This window comes from Acipenser ruthenus, chromosome 30 (assembly GCF_902713425.1).
Source record: "Acipenser ruthenus chromosome 30, fAciRut3.2 maternal haplotype, whole genome shotgun sequence".
Classification (NCBI taxonomy): Eukaryota; Metazoa; Chordata; class Actinopteri; order Acipenseriformes; family Acipenseridae; genus Acipenser; species Acipenser ruthenus.
Genome location: NC_081218.1, coordinates 6,791,599 through 6,814,431, shown reverse-complemented (window position 1 = coordinate 6,814,431; position 22,833 = coordinate 6,791,599). Strand labels below are relative to the sequence as shown.

General features: G+C 46.4%; 1 protein-coding gene across 2 annotated transcripts in view; it reads right to left on the bottom strand.

Moving 5' to 3' along the window:
• Positions 1–22,833, bottom strand: part of LOC117402343 (tumor necrosis factor alpha-induced protein 2-like) — a 72,151-nt gene that overhangs the window by 25,431 nt on the left and 23,887 nt on the right. Inside the window, exons 1-2 of one of the 2 annotated variants that reach the window (XM_034004672.3) lie at positions 16,452–17,131; positions 1,350–1,844 (exon numbers count right to left, since the gene is read on the bottom strand). In XM_034004672.3, coding sequence (XP_033860563.1) covers positions 1,350–1,816 — 467 coding nt within the window. In that variant the 5' untranslated portion in view covers positions 1,817–1,844; positions 16,452–17,131. Of the gene's footprint in view, positions 1–1,349; positions 1,845–16,451; positions 17,132–22,833 lie in introns of those variants that run through there. The other variant, XM_034003827.3, reaches the window with a different exon arrangement.

Here is a 22,833-nt window from a genome sequence, read left to right as displayed (position 1 = left end):
GATGTAGTCACTACACTACACACCGCTGATTTCATAAAATACAGATATCCTGTCTGGATACACACGGCTTGATAAACTTACCAAATAGCAAAAATGTACAATTAGCAATCCTGGGACACAGAGCAATAAACCTGTTAGCAATGGAGCTTGTTGCGTTGGTTTATCTGTGAGTAATTCTTTAGAGTGAAAGTAAGATCGAATGAAGTTAAAATCGCTGAAAAATGATTTGTTTAGATTTAGTTTTTATTTGAATTGTGTTATCTCTTAGTAGTTTCACCCACTCTCTCATTTATAAACGTCTTGCATCCCTCCCTCCCCGCCTTCCTTTTATACACGTCTTGCATTTCTTTTGTACATTTTGGAACTCCCCCATTACATTGCGGTCAGTTACAAAATATTCAACTCAAAATGTAACAATCACAATGGTCAATGGAAAAACTATTTTCTACTGGAAGCTAAAAATGAAAATGGCAGCTTGTCATGCCGTGTATACATCCAATTAAAACAGACATAAGCTTACCTTGTTAATCTGCCTTCCTTACGACTGAACATCTCTTCTGAGTTCTTATCGAAAACATAAACTGTCACTTTCTACTTGAATCCATAGTAAAAAAATCTCACATTCCAAATCCAGTACTAGTATGAGCCTACTTATGGAAATGATCGTGCCTCACTGGCCTGGGCTGCTGCAGTCACAGTTAAAAAAGGGCAGAGTGAATAGAAAAGAACATGACAGAGAAGACAGCACCACTACAAATACAGTTTAGAGCACGATTTATTTGGTTTAATTAAATTAAAATAAGTGGCATACAGAACGTGGACTGGTTCTTACTAGTAAAAAGAAACGCAGGAAGGTTATGATTTGTTTATGGAGAAATATATTGACACATGTTAACAGTTAAATATCCTTTCTTCTCGACTGTTTAAATGTGGTTCTGGAAGTTACAGAGATTCATTTGTAATGTTTTGCCATCCCACACTGTTAAACACACAGTTATCATAGCGAAACCAGTTGCGAGGTCAGGACGCATTTGTAAGCAAACGCGGTCTCTCGCACGACAGTGCTTGGTGCTGATACTATCAGTGATAGGTTGGAACAATGAACGCCCGCCCTCGCATAGCAATGCTTAGTGCTAATTGGTTGAAACACTAAATTACAGCACACACAAACATTGATTCATGACGTTCTTGCAGGCAATGCAAATGCTCATTCATAAAGTAAATGAGAAAAGTTGCCTGTGCGGCCACACCCCCAGCACCCCCACTTCCCGCGTCCCTGTACTGTACTGTGTTGCACTGTATTGCATTGCTCTGTATTGTATTGCTCCACACTGTAACACACTCTGTACCTCAGTATGGATGTCGGCTCCTCAGAGCTCCTGTGGCTGCTCTTCCTCTTGTCTTTCTCAGAGGACCTGCTGGGGGTCTTCTCCTCCCCGGGGGTCCCCTTTCCCCTGACAGAACTGCGCAGCCCCTTGCCCAGCTTGCCCAGGGTCTTGAGAGGGGAGACACCCCGGATCCTGTCCAAGGTCCCCCTCAGGGAGCTGCTGCACTCTTCATTCTTCAAGGGATCCGGGGAGGGTCTGGCGGGGCTCTCCCCCCCCTCCTCTTCCTCGAAGGGGTTCGCCCCACCCCCCTCCTCCTCCTTGTCCTCGAAGGGGTTGTCCCCCCTCTCACCCTCCTCCTCCTCAAAGGGGTTTGCCCCCCCGTTCATTGTTCCCAGGATAAGCGCTCCGGGGGCTGTCGACGGCGTTCCCAGATTCCTGCTGTGCTTGGACCCTCGGAGCTTCCCAGGCAGGCTCTTCAGGACCGGCATCGTAGCTCCGAGCCCTGGGAGAAACAGTCTGGAGACAGGAGGGGGGGGGGGGGGGGGTGAGGGGGAGGGAGAGTGAGAGATCAGAGAACGAGAGATTAGAGAAGGAGAGATTAGAGAGGTCCAAACTCCTACCACAACACACTCCATATCTAACCCCAGAAAAGATGCCAGGACCCTGTGGAACCCGAGCTCTCAGCGGCTTGTTTTTGGAAAGAAGCTTTAAAATTAGTCTGAGATTAACCCCCCCCTTGCAGCACATGCGGTCAGATGTCACCAAGAGCTACAGTGCCTTGCATAAGTATTCACCCCCCTTGGACTTTTTCACATTTTGTAGTGTTACAACCTGGAATTAAAATGGATTTAATTGGGATTTTTTGTCACTGATTGTCACAAAGACGGCCGGAGTGGGTGGCGTCAGACCAGAAACAGGAACACAAACGACAGAGAGATGTGGTTTGGTATAAGCTGGGCGCGTGATCGCGCTCAGCATTTAATAAACAGAAAATAAAAGGTTTTAACAGACAAAAACACAGGACACGGCACTACACGCCAAAATAAAAAGACAAACAAAACGGACTAGACAGTAAACAGACAGACAGACAAACGAAACACGGTGAGTGAGACAGTTCTTTCCTTATTATTATTATTATTATTATTCTTATTACCTCCTTCTCCACACTCGTTCTCCACTCACCGAACACCTAACCCCGACTGAATGAAACGTGCATCTATATATACTGTTGTGCTGGGATTCAATTACTAATTAATTATTCACTTGAATCCCAGCACGTGAATTAATTCTGTGCAACCCCGTGCTCGCATATTATATTTTAAATGCACGTGCGTGATGTGCAATCCCGTGCCTAAATACAAATATACAATTTAAACACACGTGAAACACAGACCTGTTTATATCCCGTGTACCAATCTATACACCAACATTAACATACGCACGCATATATACAACACAGAACACACAAATGCACACAGGGGCGGGGCACTTTGCCACACTGATCTACACAAAATAGTCCATAATGTTGAAGTGGGGAAAAAAATCTACATATTTTTCAAAATTATTTACAAATAAAAAACTGAAAAGTCTTGATTGCATAAGTATTCACCCCCTTTGCTGTGACACCCCTAAATAAGCTCTGGTGCAACCAATTGCCTTCAGAAGTCACATAATTAGTTGAATGGAGTCCACCTGTGTGCAATTACACCTCCCGTCCTGCTCGCCCCTCCCCTCCCCATCCCTGGCTCTCCTCTGCGCTCCGCTTGGCAAGAATCACACTGCGATCTGCTGAAAAGAAATGGAAGAGAACCAAACTCCCTGCTGCCCTAGACCTTTACCGCACTCTCCTCTCCTCCTTCTCCTCTACTCTCTCCTCTGCTAAATGTGCTTATTTCCAATCTGTAATCCAAGCCTCCTCTAACAACCCACGTAAACTATTCTCTACCTTCTCCTCCCTCCTAAACCCTCCCCCCCTCCTCCTCCCTCCTCTATCTCCCCTGATGACTTTACCTCCTTCTTCTCTTCTAAAATCTCAGATATCCGCAAACTCTTTAACACCTCTCCCTCCCCCGCACCCCCTCCTGCTCCAACCCCTACACCCACTACATCCCCTACTTACTTGCCCTCCTTCTCCACCTTCTTGCCCCTCTCAGACTCTGACCTCTCCTCCCTGCTCCAGGGTCACAAACCCACCACGTGTGCCTTGGACCCCCTCCCCACTCACCTCTTTCAAGCTGCTGCTCCTGCTCTACTCCCCTTCATCTCCTCACTCCTCAACACCTCTCTACTTTCTGGTATCTTTCCCTCTGCCTTCAAAAATGCCTCTATCACTCCCCTCCTCAAAAAACCTACCCTCGACCCCACCTCCCTCCAGAGCTACCATCCTGTCTCCCTCCTACCCTTCCTCTCCAAAACCCTCGAGCGGACTGTACACCGCCAGCTCTCTGCTTTCCTGTCCAACCACTCTCTGCTTGACCCTCTCCAATCTGGCTTCCGCTCTGCTCACTCCACTGAAACCGCCCTCCTGTCTGTCACCAACTCACTTAAGTGTGCCCGAGCTGCCTCTCTCTCCTCTGTCCTAATTCTCCTCGACCTCTCTGCTGCCTTTGACACTGTTGATCACTCTATTCTACTATCATCTCTTGCTGACCTGGGGATCTCTGGCACTGCTCTGGCCTGGTTCTCCTCCTACCTCTCCAACCGCACTTACCAGGTAACCTGGCGTGGAGCAACCTCCACACCTCACCCTCTCTTAACTGGAGTCCCCCAAGGGTCAGTCTTGGGTCCTCTCCTGTTATCTCTCTACACCCGCTCCCTGGGCCCCCTCATCGCATCCTATGGTTTCTCATACCATTTCTATGCTGATGATGCTCAGATTTTCCTCTCCTTCCCCACCTCTGACTCCACCATCTCCTCCCGTATCTCTACCTGTCTGTCTGCTATTTCCTCCTGGATGCACTCGCATCACCTCAAACTCAACCTCTCTAAATCTGACCTCCTTTTCTTTCCCTCCTCCTCCCCCTCCTCTGATCTCTCTATCTTTGTTCCTCTGGAATCTACCACACTCTCTCCCTCTTCCTCCGCTAAGAACCTTGGAGTCACCCTGGACCCCTGCCTCTCTTATTCCCAGCACATCTCCACTCTGGCACGCACTTGCCGATTCTTCCTGAGCAACATCCGAAGAATCCGACCCTTCCTCACCAACTATGCTACCCAGCTCCTGGTCCAGGCCCTGGTACTCTCCCGCCTAGACTACTGCAACTCCCTCCTGGCTGACCTCCCTGCGTCCGCCACCCGTCCGCTCCAGCTCATCCAGAACTCTGCTGCCCGCCTGGTGTTCTCTCTGCCTCGCTTCGCCCACGCTACTCCACTACTCCGCTCGCTCCACTGGCTCCCGATCACTGCTCGCATCCAGTTCAAGACTCTTGTACTAGCCTACAAATGCCTTGACCAGACTGCACCCAGCTACCTCCAGACCCTCATCTCTCCCTACACCCCCACTCGACCTCTCCGCTCCGCCTGCACTAGAAGACTAGCTCTACCTCCGCTACGCTCCCCTGCCTCCAGAGCCCGCTCCTTCTCCACCCTTGCTCCGCAGTGGTGGAATGACCTTCCTACAGATGTCAGGACTGCCCAGTCCCTGACCACATTCCGGCGCCTCCTTAAGACTCACCTCTTCAAAGAGCACCAGTAGAACTCCTCTGTTTGTATCCTGGGCCACTATCACCCTTCATGTAAATGTGCTTTATTTTGCTCTTATCTGCCCCCTATTTTACTGAATTTAATCCTGTACTTCAGAATACTGTAATCTGCAAAGTGTTTAACCTGTAGTACTTTGTATTTAATCACATCCTGATGTAACTATCACTATTTAATCATATCCTGATGTAACTATCACTATTATCTGCTGTATTATTGAATTGTGGTTTGTCACACTTTACTTTGCTTGAACAAAAGTTATTGTATTCTTGCTCTTATTGTATTACTTGTATTGTAACACTTGAAATGTATTTGCTTACGATTGTAAGTCGCCCTGGATAAGGGCGTCTGCTAAGAAATAAATAATAATAATAATAATAATAATTAAAGTGTCACATGATCTCAGATTAAATACACCTGTTTCTGGAAGGCCCCAGAGTTTGTTAGAGAACTGTGGCAATGCGCCCCGCCCCTGTGTGCATTTGTGTGTTATGTGTTGCGTGTTGCGTGTGTAAATGTTGGTGTATAGATTGGTACACGGGATATAAACGGGTCTGTGTTTCACGTGTATTAAAAGTGTATATTTGTATTTAGGCACGAGGAGAGCACAAATCACTTCACGTGCTGGTTAAATGTAATATGTGAGCACGGGGTTGCACGTAATTAATTCACGTGCTGGGATTCAAGTGAATAATTAATTAGTAATTGAATCCCAGCACAATAGTATATATAGACGCACATTTCTTGCACTCAGGGTTAGGTGTTCAGAGAGTGGAGAACGGGTGAGAGAGAAGGAGTAAAATCGTCAGCGTAATTATAAATATAATAAGTGTATTCTCACCGTGTTTGTTCGTCTCCGTTTCACCTGTGTGTTAGTGTCTAGTCGTTTTGTCTGTCTGTTTATTTTGGCGTCAAGTGCCGTGTCCTGTTTTGTGCTGTTTACAACCCTTTTATTTGTTAAATAAACGCTGAGTGCAGCCATTGCACTCAACTCATCATCACCACCGTCTCTGTCTGTGTATTCCTTTTCTGGTCTGACGCCACCCACTCTGGCCGTCTTTGTGACACGTGGTGTCATCGTGGGATAGCCGCGCCTCCAAGCGTCAGACCAGGAGGGGTTTTGTTTAAAAGAAAAAAAAAATATATATATATATATAATGGCAGAAGACGCCACAAAATGGCGGGACTGGTTCCTGGAGAATGCTGGGCTGGAGGCCCAGGCTCTGCCCATAGTCGTTCGGGCCCTGTGGATGATGGACAGTGAGAGATGGGAGGCCTATCAGCAGGAACACACCTTGGAGGAAGGTGTGGAGTTTCTCCTCAGCTACCTGGAGGCAATGATAAACGGAACAGCAGCCCAGGTAGCAGGACCACCAGCAGAGGAGTACCTGCTGTCCCCATCTCCACCAGCAGAGGGTGAATGCCTGCTGGTTTTGCCTCCACAGCCCAAGCGGGAGACAGATAAAGAGGTGAAGGACAGGGAGGAGGAGTGCCGCCTAAGGGCCAGGCATCCACGGCGATGTAACAAGCCATCGTCGGGGTGCCTCCTCTGTGACCAGGATCACCTGTTCGCCCACTGTCCCTTCCGCAGTTATGGGGAGGAGCCTGAGCGTCCACAGCCCAAGCGGGAGGAGCCTGAGCGTCCACAGCCCAAGCGGGAGGAGCCTGAGCGTCCACAGCCCAAGCGGGAGGAGCCTGAGCGTCCACAGCCCAAGCGGGAGGAGCCTGAGCGTCCACAGCCCAAATGGGAGGAGCCTGAGCGTCCACAGCCCAAATGGGAGGAGCCTGAGCGTCCACAGCCCGAGCGGGAGGAGCCTGAGCGTCCACAGCCCAAATGGGAGGAGCCTGAGCGTCCACAGCCCAAGCGGGAGGAGCCCGAACGTCCTACGCCTGAGTGGGAGGAGCCCGAACGTCCTACGCCTGAGTGGGAGGAGCCCGAACGTCCTACGCCTGAGTGGGGGGAGCCCGAACGTCCACAGCCCAAAAGGGAGGAGTCGGTGCGTCCACAGCCCAAAAGGGAGGAGTCGGTGCGTCCACAGCCCAAAAGGGAGGAGTCGGTGCGTCCACAGCCCAAAAGGGAGGAGTCGGTGCGTCCACAGCCCAAAAGGGAGGAGTCGGTGCGTCCACAGCCCAAAAGGGAGGAGTCGGTGCGTCCACAGCCCAAAAGGGAGGAGTCGGTGCATCCACAGCCCAAAAAGAGGGAAGTCGGGGCTTCCACAGCCGTAGGACCCAAGCTGCCAGCAGAGGGAGAATGCCTGCTGGTTCCACCACCGCCAGGAGCAGAGGAGCTGGAGCTGCCTCTGCCTCCACCACCGCCAGGAGCAGAGGAGCAGAGGAGCTGCCTCTGCCTCCACCACCGCCAGGAGCAGAGGAGCTGGAGCTGCCTCTGCCTCCACCGCCGCCAGGAGAAGAGGAGCTGGAGCTACCACTGCCTCAACCACCGCCAGGAGCAGAGGAGCTGCCTCTGCCTCCGCCACCGCCCGGAGCAGAGGAGCAGGAGCTGCCTCTGCTGCCCGTACCTCCGCAGGGAGTACGGTGGCCGGAGCCCCAGAAAGGGGAGCTGCCGGCCACGAAGAAGGGGGAGGAGGTCTGGAGACCACTTTCCCCAGCAGCAGTTTCGCTGCAGGAGTTCTTGTGGCCGGAGCCCCACAGGAGGGAGCTGCCGGCTACGAAGAAGGGGGAGGTCGGGGGACCACCTGCCCCCGCAGCTTTTTCGCTGCAGGACGGGACCAACAGGCTGTCAGCCGTGCCACTACCGGCAGGGGTGCTGACAGCATGGCCAGCCATGGGCCCACTGAAGCCTCCCTTCCCAGCCCAAGACTTTGTCCTGGACTGCTGGATTTTTAAGGGGGGAGGTGGCCGTTGAGGCCATGTGTGCTGCGCACAAGGGGGGGTATATGTGGCAATGCGCCCCGCCCCTGTGTGCATTTGTGTGTTATGTGTTGCGTGTTGCGTGTGTAAATGTTGGTGTATAGATTGGTACACGGGATATAAACGGGTCTGTGTTTCACGTGTATTAAAAGTGTATATTTGTATTTAGGCACGAGGAGAGCACAAATCACTTCACGTGCTGGTTAAATGTAATATGTGAGCACGGGGTTGCACGTAATTAATTCACGTGCTGGGATTCAAGTGAATAATTAATTAGTAATTGAATCCCAGCACAATAGTATATATAGACGCACATTTCTTGCACTCAGGGTTAGGTGTTCAGAGAGTGGAGAACGGGTGAGAGAGAAGGAGTAAAATCGTCAGCGTAATTATAAATATAATAAGTGTATTCTCACCGTGTTTGTTCGTCTCCGTTTCACCTGTGTGTTAGTGTCTAGTCGTTTTGTCTGTCTGTTTATTTTGGCGTCAAGTGCCGTGTCCTGTTTTGTATTCCATTGTTCAAACCTTTTATTTTCTGTGCTGTTTTATTAAATCCTGAGCGAAACCATTCGCTCAGCTCCACCAAAACCCCAAGTCTCTGTCTGTTTACTCCCTGCTTCTGGTCTGACGCCACCCACTCCGGCCGTCTTTGTGACAAGAACATATCTAAAAAAACAGCATCATGAAGACCAAGAAGCTATCAAAACAATTCCGGGATAAAGTTCTGGAGAAGCACCAATCAGGGTTGGGTTATAAAAAAATATCCCAAACTTTGAACATCCTCCAGAGCACCATTAAATCCATTATTAAAAAATGGAAAGAATATGGCAAAAACCGCGACTCTGCCTAGAGAAGGCCGTCCACCAAAACTCAGTGACCAGGTAAGGAGGGCATTAGTCAGAGAAGCAACCAATAGGCCAATGGTAACTCTGAAGGAGCTGGAGAGATCCACAGCTGAGATGGGAGAAACCGTCCATGGGACAACTATAACCCGGACACTCCACAAAGCTGTGCTTTATGGAAGAGTGGCGAGAAGAAAGCCATTGCTGAAAAAAAAACCCATATCAAATCCTGTTTGGATTTTGCCAAAAGGCATGTGGGAGACACAGCAAACATGTGGAAAAAGGTTCTCTGGTCTGATGAGACCAAAATTGAACTTTTTGGCCTTAGTGCAAAACGCTATGTGTGGCGCAAAGCCAACACTGCTCATCACCCTGAGAACACCATCCCCACAGTGAAGCATGGTGGTGCCAGCATCATGTTATGGGGATGCTTTTCATCGGCAAGGACTGGGAAACTGGTCAGGATTGAGGGCAACATGGATGGAGCCAAATACAGGGAAATTCTAGAGGAAAACCTGTTTCAGTCTGCAAGAGACCTGGGACTGGGGCGGAGGTTCACCTTCCAGCAGGACAATGACCCTAAACACACAGCCAAAGCTACACTGGAGTGGTTTAAAAACAAGAACCCGAATGTCTTAGAATGGCCCAGTCAAAGCCCAGACCTCAATCCGATTGAGAATCTGTGGCAAGACTTGAAAATTGCTGTTCACCAACGGTCCCCATCCAACTTGACAGAGCTTGAGTAATTTTGCCAAGAAGAATGGGCAAAAATTGTAGGATCCAGATGTGCAAAGCTGGTAGAGACTTACACAAAAAGACTCACAACTGTAATTGCTGCCAAAGGTGCTTCTACCAAGTATTGACTCAGGGGGGTGAATACTTATGCAACCAACAAATGTCTTTTTTTGTTTAATTAACTTTTGTGTCACAATAAAAAATATTTTGCACCGTCAAAGTGTTAAGTATGTTGTGTAAATCAAATGGTAAAAATCCCAATTAAATCCATTTTAATTCCAAGTTGTAACACTACAAAATGTGGAAAAGTCCAAGAGGAGTGAATACTTATGCAAGGCACTGTACACAGGCACGCACACACACTGACACATTAACTCACTGAGAGACACACACTGACACATTCACTCCCTGAGACACACACACTGACACATTAACTCACTGAGACACACACACTGAGACACACTCACTGAGACACACGCACACACACTGACACATTCACTCCCTGAGACACACTCACTGAGACACACATTCACTCCCTGAGACACACACACTGAGACACACTGAGTCACACAGACACACACACTCACAAACACACTGACATACACACTCACTGAGATTCAGAGACTCACACACTAAGATACACACACACTCACACTGAGAAACACACAAGCACACACACACAAATATTATATGCTTTACCAGACCTCTCTGTGCTTTACAATGCTTCCCTATGCTTTACCAGACCTCTGTGTGCTTTACAATGCTTCCCTATGCTTTACCAGACCTCTGTGTGCTTTACAATGCTTCCCTATGCTTTACCACACCTCTCTGTGCTTTACAATGCTTCCCTATGCTTTACCACACCTCTCTGTGCTTTACAATGCTTCCCTATGCTTTACCACACACCTCTGTGCTTTACAATGCTTCCCTATGCTTTACCAGACCTCTCTGTGCTTTACAATGCTTCCCCAATGCTTCCCACAACAAATCAATGACAGATACAAGTCAGGAAGGAGGGACATTGCCCATCTGCACTGGGAAAGGTAGTTTGCTTTTTCTTTTATGTGTCACACGATGGCTGCAGCTGGTGACGTCAGACCAGAACTAACTCCACAACACAGGTAACTGCGGAGCGAAACTGAGACGCTACAGCACTCACTGCTTTTATTCAAACAAGAAAATAAACAGTTTTAACAAAACAAAAAGGCACGTTGGCCAAACAAACACAAAACAAATATTAACGGTAACAAGTTTTATGCTGGTTGCAAAACCAGTACACATAGCAATTGTTATTTCTCTTTAGATTTTTACCTCCTAACTCCATCCAGACCCGTTCTCCACTCTGAACCCACTCCCCGTTGGTGACCGAGGGATTAACTGCTAGTAATTATCTTATCCCTTGGGCACATTTTGCACAAGTTTAATAAGATACGTGACTGTCAGCTATAAATTTTACACTATAAGAGACAGTGTGGTCCAGTGGTTAAAGTCCAGGGCTTGTAATCAGAAGGTCACCGGTTCAAATCCCACCTCTGCCACTGACTGACTCACTGGTGCTTTGCTGATCAATGCCATCGTTCTCAGTTTATTCTCTGCTTTGGACCAGCAGTTGTGCGAATGCAGCAGGGAAAGAGATACCCAAGCTGAGGAAAATCTAACGGAACGGGCGTTAATCAAACCTGACGCTTTCTTATTGGTGACTGCAGATAGCTCCACCCTACCCAGTCACAGCTCAGATCAGCTGGTCAGAGCTGTTGTGTAATTAACAAGGTGTTTTCCAATGAAGAACTCCAGTCAAACACATGAATCTAAAAGGTGAGAGACATGAATCTAAAAGGTGAGAGACAATTACGGTATTTAGGGATCCCCTGAAAAGGATCAGGCCCAGTTCTGACTTTCACTAACGACAGCAGAGCTGCTGAGATCCATTCAAGATGCTCTCAGGGCCACTCCACAGTGTGTTTGATTTCCTCCCAACAGGCTGTGTGAATGGAACAGTTTATTTAACTAAAAGCGCTTCATGGCTCTGCAGGGAGACAGGACAAATAAACAATGTGTCTCAGTGATGCAAAGCAAACAGCAGCCTGTCTGAGCTGCACAGCGTGGGTCCCCTCGCTCTGGAGTGAGGAATGAGAGCCCAGGGTTCAAACTCCTATTGATCCCTCAGGAATAAAAACGAAATAAACACAACGCAGGCAGAGACAGGCCGGCAGGCAGGCAGGCAGGTAGAGACAGAGACAGACAGAGAGACAGGCAGAGACAGGCAGGCAGAAAGACAGACATGCATCTCTGTGTGGACTTTATCACTGAAGGATTGCATTAATCATAATCAGATGGACTTTCATAACACAATGCCCTTTGACTGAGCAGCTATAAAACAGATACCAATAATCATGTGACTGCTTCAAGCCCAAACCCCCTCCCCTCCCCTGTCTAACCGCTTATATTCTGGATGAACGTGTGAGAATCCCGAATCACTTCACATAGAAATGCAAACAACAAGTACAAGCACAGGCAAAGACATCGGAGCCTCTTGAAAACAGCTGTGTGCACATTCCTGCAGATAAATAAACCATTCGAACACCCCATTGTGTGATCCAGCTCTCTATAAAGACATGCATTTCACAGCCTCAGAGCCAAAGCACAGCATTATTCCAGATGGGACACAAACTGAACACAAAACATTGCAACATGACAGCTAAGAACAGGCTGAACTGTTTAGCAGATCAGAGATACCTCTTCTCATAGTGTACTGCTTTGGTATCCCCTGGTAAAAGCACAGGTAGAACTCAAAATAAACAAGATTGTTCCAGTTGCCAGAACAGGAAATTCTCCTGGGCCGATTATCTCACCATAATTAAAAACCTAAAACACAGGAAGATCCTAACCAACTCCAGAATTAGTGACCACAAGCTGCGGATTGAAACAGGCAGATATACATTATAGGGAAGCCCAGAGAGGCTTGACTCTGTAGCCAGTGTGACAGTGGAGAGATTGAATCAGACACATTTCATCCTCCTCTGTACAAAATACAGAGAAGTCACAGACACATATTCTATCAATCTGGCAGAAAGAGAAGGAGGTTTCTTTAAGATTTCCATTACATGAGAGTAGGTGTTAAAACTTCATGCTGATATTTGACCCAGCTCTCGCCAAGATAAGCACCAACTAACACATAGTTTATTTTACTGTAAAACTAATGTGACCCATCTTTGTTTCCTTCCATCTGATGATATATATCCTTCTGTCTGGTGTTAATGGCTGAAGTGTAATGCTGGCTCCAGGGATCAGCCTATTTTGCTCCCTGTCGCATCAGCACACACAACGGCTGCAATGCTGGCTCCAGGGATCAACCACAGTGTGGCCTCCCCAGCGCATCAGCATGACAACCGTCTGGACTGAGCGGAGTAAAAACGACAAATCTTTTTGGAGACAAGAAAGATGCAGCAGAAATCTGTGTGCAGTGTTACAGCCTGCAGCCTCCTCATTGGAAGTGCACAGTACAGGCTTTCAAACACCTGGTATTGAGGACTGTTTGACAGATATAAATGCTCAGTATTTCTGTGCGTTTGCTGCATTCACTTTGGCAAGGCTTGTACGGTTCATCATGCCATTTGAATTTGAGTTTGAGTTTAAATCCCAGTTTCAGGTTTAATTTGCTGACTCGGTCAATGTTTGTCCTTCAATAACCCGGCTGCTTCCAGTAAACAAACAGCTGAAAAGTACCATATCTCAAGAGATTGTGTGTGTGATAGAGACCCTGCGAGAGCTGAGCAATGCAGCCAAACATGCCTGTACAGGGAGGAGGGGGAGCAGGGGAGAGGCAGAGGGGGAGAGGGAGAGACAGGGGGAGAGGGAGAGGGATGAGGGTGAGGAGAGAGGGAGCAAGAGAGGGAGGGAGACAGGAGAGAGGATTAGGGAGAGAGTCTGGGGAGGAGAAAGAGGGCAAGAGGGGGGAAAGAGGAGGAAAACAGGAGAGGGATTGAGAGAGGCACTGAGAGGGGGAAGGAGTAAGGGAGAGATTGAGAGAGTTTGAGAGTGAGAGATTGAGGGGCGAATAAGGGGGGTTGTATAGGGGAGGGGGACATATTGGGGGAGGGGGGTACGGGGGTTATCTGTTTGTATTTATGAGTTGTGTTCATGTTTGTTGTTTAACTGCTTTGGCAAAACGTATTATTTTGTCATGCCAATAAAGCCTGAGAGAGGCAGTGAGAGGTTGAGGGAGAGGGTTGAGATGTTGAGAGAGGCAGTGAGAGGTTGAGGGAGAGGGTTGACATGTTGAGAGAGGCAGTGAGAGGTTGGGGGAGAGGGTTGAGATGTTGAGAGAGGCAGTGAGAGGTTGAGGGAGAGGGTTGAGATGTTGAGAGAGGCAGTGAGAGGTTGAGAGAGAGGGTGGAGATGTTGAGAGAGGCAGTGAGAGGTTGAGAGAGAGGGTTGAGATGTTGAGAGAGGCAGTGAGAGGTTGAGAGAGAGGGTTGAGACATTCAGAGGCAGTGCGAGGTTGAGGGAGAGGGTTGAGATGTTTAGAGGCAGTGAGAGGTTGAGAGAGAGGGTTGAGATGTTCAGAGGCAGTGAGAGGTTGGGGGAGAGGGTTGAGATGTTGAGAGAGGCAGTGAGAGGTTGAGGGAGAGGGTGGAGATGTTGAGAGAGGCAGTGAGAGGTTGAGAGAGAGGGTGGAGATGTTGAGAGAGGCAGTGAGAGGTTGAGAGAGAGGGTTGAGACATTCAGAGGCAGTGAGAGGTTGAGGGAGAGGGTTGAGATGTTCAGAAGCAGTGAGAGGTTGAGAGAGAGGGTTGAGATGTTCAGAGGCAGTGAGAGGTTGAGAGAGAGGGTTGAGATGTTGAGAGAGGCAGTGAGAGGTTGAAAGAGAGGGTTGAGATGTTCAGAGGCAGTGAGAGGTTGAGAGAGAGGGTTGAGATGTTGAGAGAGGCAGTGAGAGGTTGAGGGAGAGGGTTGAGATGTTGAGAGAGGCAGTGAGAGGTTGAGAGAGAGGGTGGAGATGTTGAGAGAGGCAGTGAGAGGTTAAGAGAGAGGGTTGAGATGTTGAGAGAGGCAGTGAGAGGTTGAGAGAGAGGGTTGAGACGTTCAGAGGCAGTGAGAGGTTGAGCGAGAGGGTTGAGATGTTCAGAGGTAATGAGAGGTTGAGCGAGAGGGTTGAGATGTTGAGAGAGGCAGTGAGAGGTTGAAAGAGAGGGTTGAGATGTTGAGAGAGGCAGTGAGAGGTTGAAAGAGAGGGTTGAGATGTTCAGAGGCAGTGAGAGGTTGAGAGAGAGGGTTGAGATGTTGAGAGAGGCAGTGAGAGGTTGAGAGAGAGGGTTGAGATGTTGAGAGAGGCAGTGAGAGGTTGAGAGAGAGGGTTGAGATGTTGAGAGAGACAGTGAGAGGTTGAGAGAGAGGGTTGAGATGTTGAGAGAGGCAGTGAGAGGTTGGGGGAGAGGGTGGAGATGTTGAGAGAGGCAGTGAGAGGTTGAGAGAGAGGGTTGAGATGTTGAGAGAGGCAGTGAGAGGTTGAGGGAGAGGGTTGAGATGTTCAGAGGCAGTGAGAGGTTGAGAGAGGGTTGAGATGTTGAGAGAGGCAGTGAGAGGTTGAGAGAGAGGGTTGAGATGTTCAGAGGCAGTGAGAGGTTGAGAGAGAGGGTTGAGATGTTCAGAGGCAGTGAGAGGTTGAGAGAGAGGGTTGAGATGTTCAGAGGCAGTGAGAGGTTGAGAGAGAGGGTTGAGGTGTTCAGAGGCAGTGAGAGGTTGAGAGAGAGGGTTGAGATGTTGAGAGAGGCAGTGAGAGGTTGAGGGAGAGGGTGGAGATGTTCAGAGGCAGTGAGATATTGTCTGTCTGTCTATCTGCCTGCATGACCGACAGACAGACAGACAGGCACTATACTGGCAATACACTGGCAATGCAGAAACCACTTCCTTTTCTGCTGCTTTTAATATACAGCCAAACCAGAGTTTTAACAACCAGCTCCATAAAGTTTGTGTAATAAAGCACCGCTAAGACGAGGGTAATCTAACATTACCTGGGGAATACAGTGTTAATACTGGAATTCCCCTCTGCTGTTTTGACATATTGTTTGTCACTGTTATGCAAACTCAGACAGGCCGATCGCTTTGTGTACTGAGAATTATCAGGGATAAGCTTCCCCTATAAGAGTGTACTACAGTAATCGCATTTGTTTTTTCATGTGTTATGCTATGTATTTACCATAGTTTACTGTGGTTTGCCATGTTTTTTGAAGGTGCTTTACCATATGTCTCTGTGCTTTACTGTACATTCACTGTGCTTTATTACACTTTGCTGTGCTTTTATAAGGGTGACACACACACACACACACACAGACACACACTGAGGCGAAGCAGAGTGAAATAGCTAACACTGGGTAACAGGTTAATGTGATTCAACTTGAATTACATTTTGCACAAGCATGTGATTTACCATTACATTCAAATGAAGTACTGCATCCTTACACTTCACCCGATCGAACACTAACATCAACTAATTCACACGAACAAGCAGCGGCCGACAGGGTTTGAAAATCTCGCCGATACGAGTGAAGTATCGGCTGTACCCCGATGCCTTCTCCACACAAATTCAACGGGAAGTCATTTTACCGGTACTTACATTTAAATGACTATGACACTGGGGTAACTATCAAATACTGAAATAGTGAAATAACCCTAATAGTTTCAATGACAAACGTTTTGAATAGACGTATTTGCTAATACTGAAAGATACTTAACTCTTACATTGAGAAATACTTCTAGTCAAAACTTTTTTTCAGTGAACGTATTACGTACATTATTTCCTCCAAGATGCAGTTTGTTTTAATGCATAGTTATGGATGAACAGTCTGAGAAAACTTCACCTGTAAACTCCAGGCAGCTATGGGGCTGCGTTTTACAAATTCAAATAAACAATTAACAAAGACAGCAGACTTTTACTTATAATAACTAATAAAAACACCCCGAATATATACCTTACCTAGTGCCTCCATGGTTAACTGATTTCCAATGCCCCAGAAACCAGTTTATTTCAGTCCTGAGAGAGCTCGTGCTGCGCCCTCCTTCGTGTCCCGCAGTTTGAACTCTGATACAGGCGAACAGCTTTCACTTTCCCAAGTAAAGGTCATCGCTCCCCCCGCCCGCGCTCACAAAGCGCCCAGGGAGCCGAGAACAACGCGTCCTCCACAAACAGGTACTGAGAGATCCACCGGACCGGCACGGAAAGCACTGACCCGCGAACCGAGGAACCGCTGCAACGACAGCACTCAGCAGTACCGGCGGCCGAACGACGGGCAGGGTTGTGGCAGTGTAGTGTGCTTAGAGCATTGTGCAGAAAGGTGTTTATCAAACTGTGAAGTACCTGAGTGTTTGTGTGTCTGTGAGAGTCTGTGTGTGCGTGTGTGTGAGAGAGAGTGTGTGTGTGTGTGTGTGAGAGAGAGTCTGTGTGTGAGTGTGTGAGAGAGTCTGTGTGTGTGCAAGTGTGGGTGAGAGTCTGTGTGTGTGTGAGTGTGTGTGAGAGTCTGTGTGTGTGCGAGTGTGTGTGAGAGTCTGTGTGTGTGCGAGTGTGTGTGAGAGTCTGTGTGTGTGCGAGTGTGTGTGAGAGAGTCTGTGTGTGAGAGAGAGTCTGTGTGTGTGAGAGAGAGTCTGTGTGTGTGTGTGTGAGAGAGAGTCTGTGTGTGCGTGTGTGAGAGAGAGTCTGTGTGTGTGTGTGTGTGTGAGAGAGAGAGTCTGTGTGTGTGTGTGTGTGTGAGAGAGAGTCTGTGTGTGTGCAAGTGTGGGTGAGAGTCTGTGTGTGTGCGAGTGTGTGTGAGAGTCTGTGTGTGTGCGAGTGTGTGTGAGAGTCTGTGTGTGTGCGAGTGTGTGTGAGAGTCTGTGTGTGTGCGAGTGTGTGTGAGAGAGTCTGTGTGTGTGTGAGAGTCTGTGTGTGTGTGTGAGTGTGTGTGTGTGTGTGAGAGTCTGTGTGTGTGAGTGTGTGTGAGAGTCTGTGTGTGTGAGTGTGTGTGAGAGTCTGTGTGTGTGCGAGTGTGTGTGAGAGTCTGTGTGTGTGCGAGTGTGTGTGAGAGTCTGTGTGTGTGTGAGTGTGTGTGAGAGTCTGTGTGTGTGCGAGTGTGTGTGAGAGAGTCTGTGTGTGAGAGAGAGTCTGTGTGTGTGTGAGAGAGAGTCTGTGTGTGTGTGTGTGAGAGAGAGTCTGTGTGTGCGTGTGTGAGAGAGAGTCTGTGTGTGTGTGTGTGTGAGAGAGAGAGAGAGTCTGTGTGTGTGTGTGTGTGTGTCTCAGTGTGTGTGTGTGTATGAGTCTATGTGTGTGAGAGTGTGTGTGAGAGAGTCTGTGTGTGAGTGTGTGAGAGAGTCTGTGTGTGTGCAAGTGTGGGTGAGAGTGTGTGAGAGTCTGTGTGTGTGCGAGTGTGTGTGAGAGTCTGTGTGTGTGCGAGTGTGTGTGAGAGAGTGTGTGTGTGTGAGTGTGTGTGAGAGAGTCTGTGTGTGTGAGAGAGTCTGTGTGTGTGTGAGAGTCTGTGTGTGTGTGTGAGTGTGTGTGTGTGTGAGAGTCTGTGTGTGTGAGTGTGTGTGAGAGTCTGTGTGTGTGCGAGTGTGTGTGAGAGAGTCTGTGTGTGTGAGAGAGTCTGTGTGTGTGTGTGAGTCTGTGTGTGTGAGTGTGTGTGAGAGTCTGTGTGTGTGTGAGAGTCTGTGTGTGTGCGAGTGTGTGTGAGAGTCTCTGTGTGTGCGAGTGTGTGTGAGAGAGTCTGTGTGTGTGAGAGAGTCTGTGTGTGTGTGAGAGTCTGTGTGTGTGTGTGAGTGTGTGTGTGTGTGTGAGAGTCTGTGTGTGTGAGTGTGTGTGAGAGTCTGTGTGTGCGAGTGTGTGTGAGATAGTCTGTGTGTGTGAGAGAGTCTGTGTGTGTGTGAGAGTCTGTGTGTGTGCGAGTGTGTGTGAGAGAGTGTGTGTGTGTGAGTGTGTGTGAGAGAGTCTGTGTGTGTGTATGTCTGTGTGTCTCAGTGTGTGTGTGTGAGAGTCTGTTTGTGTGTCTCAGTGTGTGTGTGTGTGTATGTGTATGTGAGTATATGTGTCTCAGTTTGTGCAGGGCCGGCCTTAGTCTGTGTGGGCCACTAGGCAGGGCCCCCCCACACACACACACAAAAAGAAATCCCAATAAAAAACCCCCCCACACATCACGTCAATAAAACGGTAGGCTTCTCCTCACCTTCAGTAATCAAGTAGGCAAGCCATACTGCATGTGTGCTGTAACTGAAGTGAAATAAAAACTGTTTGCAAAACGTTATCCTTTTTACATAAATCTAAAATTATACTTATCAAATTATACTTATCAAATCCACGAGTAACATTTCACATTTGGATCCTGCACATTCAGCTGCAGTTTTGAGTGCTTTTTAATTTTTGCTGTGTAAATTATACTAAAACAACATGCCCAACGAAACATCATGACGTTTATTTCTGAATTGTCTAGCCAAGAAGCAGTGTTATTTTATACCACGCTGCATTTAATAACGGCCAATCGTTTTTGCATTCTAAATCGGAAATCGGAAAACTAGAAAACAATATATTTTTCTATTTCGGTTTTTTATAAAAACAAAAATCAATCCGTTTTTCAATTTCCAATTTCTGAGTTTAAAATACAAAAACTGATTCAGGCTTGTTTTCCCATTTTTCATATTGCATTTTGTAACAAAATATTCTAAATGGAATAATCTGTAATACAAAAATAAATAATAGACTGTAGGGACGAAAAATGAAATCAATCTCCAAGAGTCGGTGATAAAGAACGTAGTCTTTCAAGCAGAAATCTCTGGAAAGACAGCACGTCACAGGCAATCTGTTAATGCTTCTCTGACAGGTACACACTTAAACAATGATAGATATACCAACGTATCGGAGGGGGACAGACCTATTCAACCAAGCGTGCCAGCCCCCTTTAGTGATCCTATGGCAAGCTCTGTAAGATGCTAACAATTCCTCTCTCCCTGCGGTTTGCAGCTCTTACAAAAGAAGGAACTGTGATACAGTGCGAAACTGTAAACAGAATACACAGACACACATAAGAACATAAGAACATAAGAAAGTTTACAAACGAGAGGAGGCCATTCAGCCCATCTTGGTCTTTTGGTTGTTAGTAGCTTATTGATCCCAGAATCTCATCAAGCAGCTTCTTGAAGGATCACAGGGTGTCGGCTTCAACAACATTACTGGTGAGTTGGTTTCAGACCCTCACAATTCTCTGTGTAAAAAGGTGCCTCCTATTTTCTGTTCTGAATGCCCCTTTATCTAATCTGCATTTGTGACCCCTGGTCCTTGTTTCTTTTTTCAGGTCAAAAAAGTCCCCTGGGTCGACATTGTCTATACCTTTTAGGATTTTGCATGTTTGAATCAGATCGCCGCGTAGTCTTCTTTGTTCAAGACTGAATAGATTCAATTCTTTTAGCCTGTCTGCATACGACATGCCTTTTAAACCCGGAATAATTCTGGTTGCTCTTCTTTGCACTCTTTCTAGAGCAGCAATATCCTTTTTGTAAAGAGGTGACCAGAACTGAACACAATATTCTAGGTGAGGTCTTACTAATGCATTGTAAAGTTTTAACATTACTTCCCTTGATTTAAATTCAATACTCTTCACAATATAGCCGAGCATCTTGTTGGCCTTTTTCATAGCTTTCCCCACATTGTCTAGATGAAGACATTTCTGAGTCAACATAAACTCCTAGGTCTTTTTCATAGAGTCCTTCTTCAATTTCAGTATCTCCCATATGATATTTATATTGCACATTTGTATTGCCTGTGTGCAATACTTTACACTTTTCTCTATTAAATGTCATTTGCCATGTGTCTGCCCAGTTCTGAATGCTGTCTAGATCATTTTGAATGACCTTTGCTGCTGCAACAGTGTTTGCCACTCCTCCTATTTTTGTGTTGTCTGCAAATTTAACGAGTTTGCTTACTATACCAGAATCTATATCATTAATGTAGATTAGGATTAGTAGAGGACATAATACTGATCCCTGTGGTACACCACTGGTTACCTCGCTCCATTTTGAGGTTTCTCCTCTAATCAGTACTTTCTGTTTTCTACATGTTAACCACTCCATGTGCATGCTTTTCCTTGAATCCCTACTGCGTTCAGTTTGAGAATTAATCTTTTATGCAGGACTTTGTCAAAAGCTTTCTGGAAATCTAAATAAAACATGTCGTATGCTTTGCAATTATCCATTATCAATGTTGCATCCTCAAAAAAGTCAAGCAGGTTAGTTAGACTCCCTTTCCTAAAACCATGCTGACTGTCTCCCAGGATATTGTTACCATATAGGTAATTTTCCATTTTAGATCTTATTATAGTTTCCATAAGTTTCCATAAAATAGAAGTTAGGCTTATTGGTCTGTAGTTACCTGGTTCGGTTTTGTCTCCCTTTTTGTGGATCGGTATTACGTTTGCAATTTTCCAGTCTGTCGGTACAACCCCTGTCTCAAGAGACTGTTGCATGATCTTGGTTAGCGGTTTGTAAATAACTTCTTTCATTTCTTTGAGTACTATTAGGAGGATCTCATCCGGCCCAGGGGATTTGTTTATTTTAAGAGCTCCTAGTCTCTTTAACACTTCTGCCTCTATTATGCTAAAGTTATTTAAAACTGGATAGGAACAGGTCGACATGTGGGGCATGTTGTCCATGTCCTCCTGTCACAAAGACGGCCGGAGTGGGTGGCGTCAGACCCGATGCAGGAAATAAACAGACAGAGATTTGTGGTTTGGTGAAGCTGAGCGAATGCTTTCGCTCCGCATTTAATAAACAGAACAGAAAATAAAAGGTTGGAACACAAAAACAGGACACGGCACTGGTAGCCAAAATAAATAGACAAACAAAACGTACTAAACACTTAACAAACAGTGCACGGAGAGACAAACAAACACGGTGAGTACAAACACTTATATTTACGCTTTCGTTCACTATTTAGTTTCTCCGTCTCCAATCTCGTTCTCCACTCTCGAACACCCAACCCTGAGTGAAAGAAATGTGCATCTATATATACTATTGTGCTGGGATTCAATTACTAATTAATTATTCACTTGAATCCCAGCACGTGAATTAATTCTGTGCAACCCCGTGCTCATATATTACATTTAACCAGCACGTGAAGTGATTTGTGCTCTCCTCGTGCCTAAATACAAATCCACACTTTTTAAATACACGTGAAACACAGACCTGTTTATATCCCGTGTACCAATGACTATACACCAACATTAACACACGCACGCAACATACAACACATAACACACAAATGCACACAGGGGCGGGTGCATTGCCACACCTCCTTTGTAAAAACCTGTGAAAAGTAATAATTTAATATATTTGCTATTTTTTTTTTCTTCGTCTATGATTTTGCCATTTGTGTCTCTTAGACATTTAACCTCCTCTTTGAATGTTCTCTTGCTGTTATAATATTGAAAAAATATTTTGGAATTGGTTTTAGCCCCCTTAGCAATATTGATTTCTATCTCTCTCTCTTGGCCTTTCTCACTTCCTTTTTGACTTGTGTTTGCAGTTCCAAGTACTCTTTCTGTGTATATTGTTTTTGGTCCCTTTTAAATGCCCTGTAAAGTGCCTTTTTTTGCTGAATATTTTTTTAAACTGATCAAAAGAAGGAACTGTGATACAATGCGAAACTGTAAACAGAATTCACCCCCACCCTTCACCATATTCTGTTACAAAAGAACCCCCCACTGCAGCATGAAAACACTCCACAACATTTAATATCTTAAAAATGATTTAGCTCCTTCAAGACCTTTAAAAAAAAGCTCAGACACGGCCAGCTCTCTGTGTCCCGCTGTTATGACGATGCAATAATTTTGTGCCTGTGCTTATTGTCGTGGAAGTGTTCTGTGTGTTTACCAATATTATTCATTTATCAATGAATTTAGCAGTTGTTACAAAGTACTGTATTACAATACGGCCGCAGGTCTACGTTAAGTTAATATAATAATCATCCTTGTATCACACAGTACAGTGCATTATAATAACACTAAAAATAATAAGCCTTCACAAAAAGGTAGAAAAAAAATCCAGTTACGGTTCTTAATATTTATATCCGGCTTTATAAATTAACTTTATAAACTTAACTGGGTTATATTATCATAGCACATTTCTCCAGGGCGCTCACGTATGTTTAGAGCTCCCCTTTCACGGGTACCCAATTTGTGAGGTATGACACAGGCCCGGTTTTTGGGATGGAACCGCTAACAGTCTCGCATTTTGATTGGTCCATGTCTGTCACATGAATATGTCGTCACACGAGTGGAAAAGCTTGCAGGCATTTTTAACATTGTGATCAGAGAGAGAGAGAGTGATCTGCTTTACACAACCTT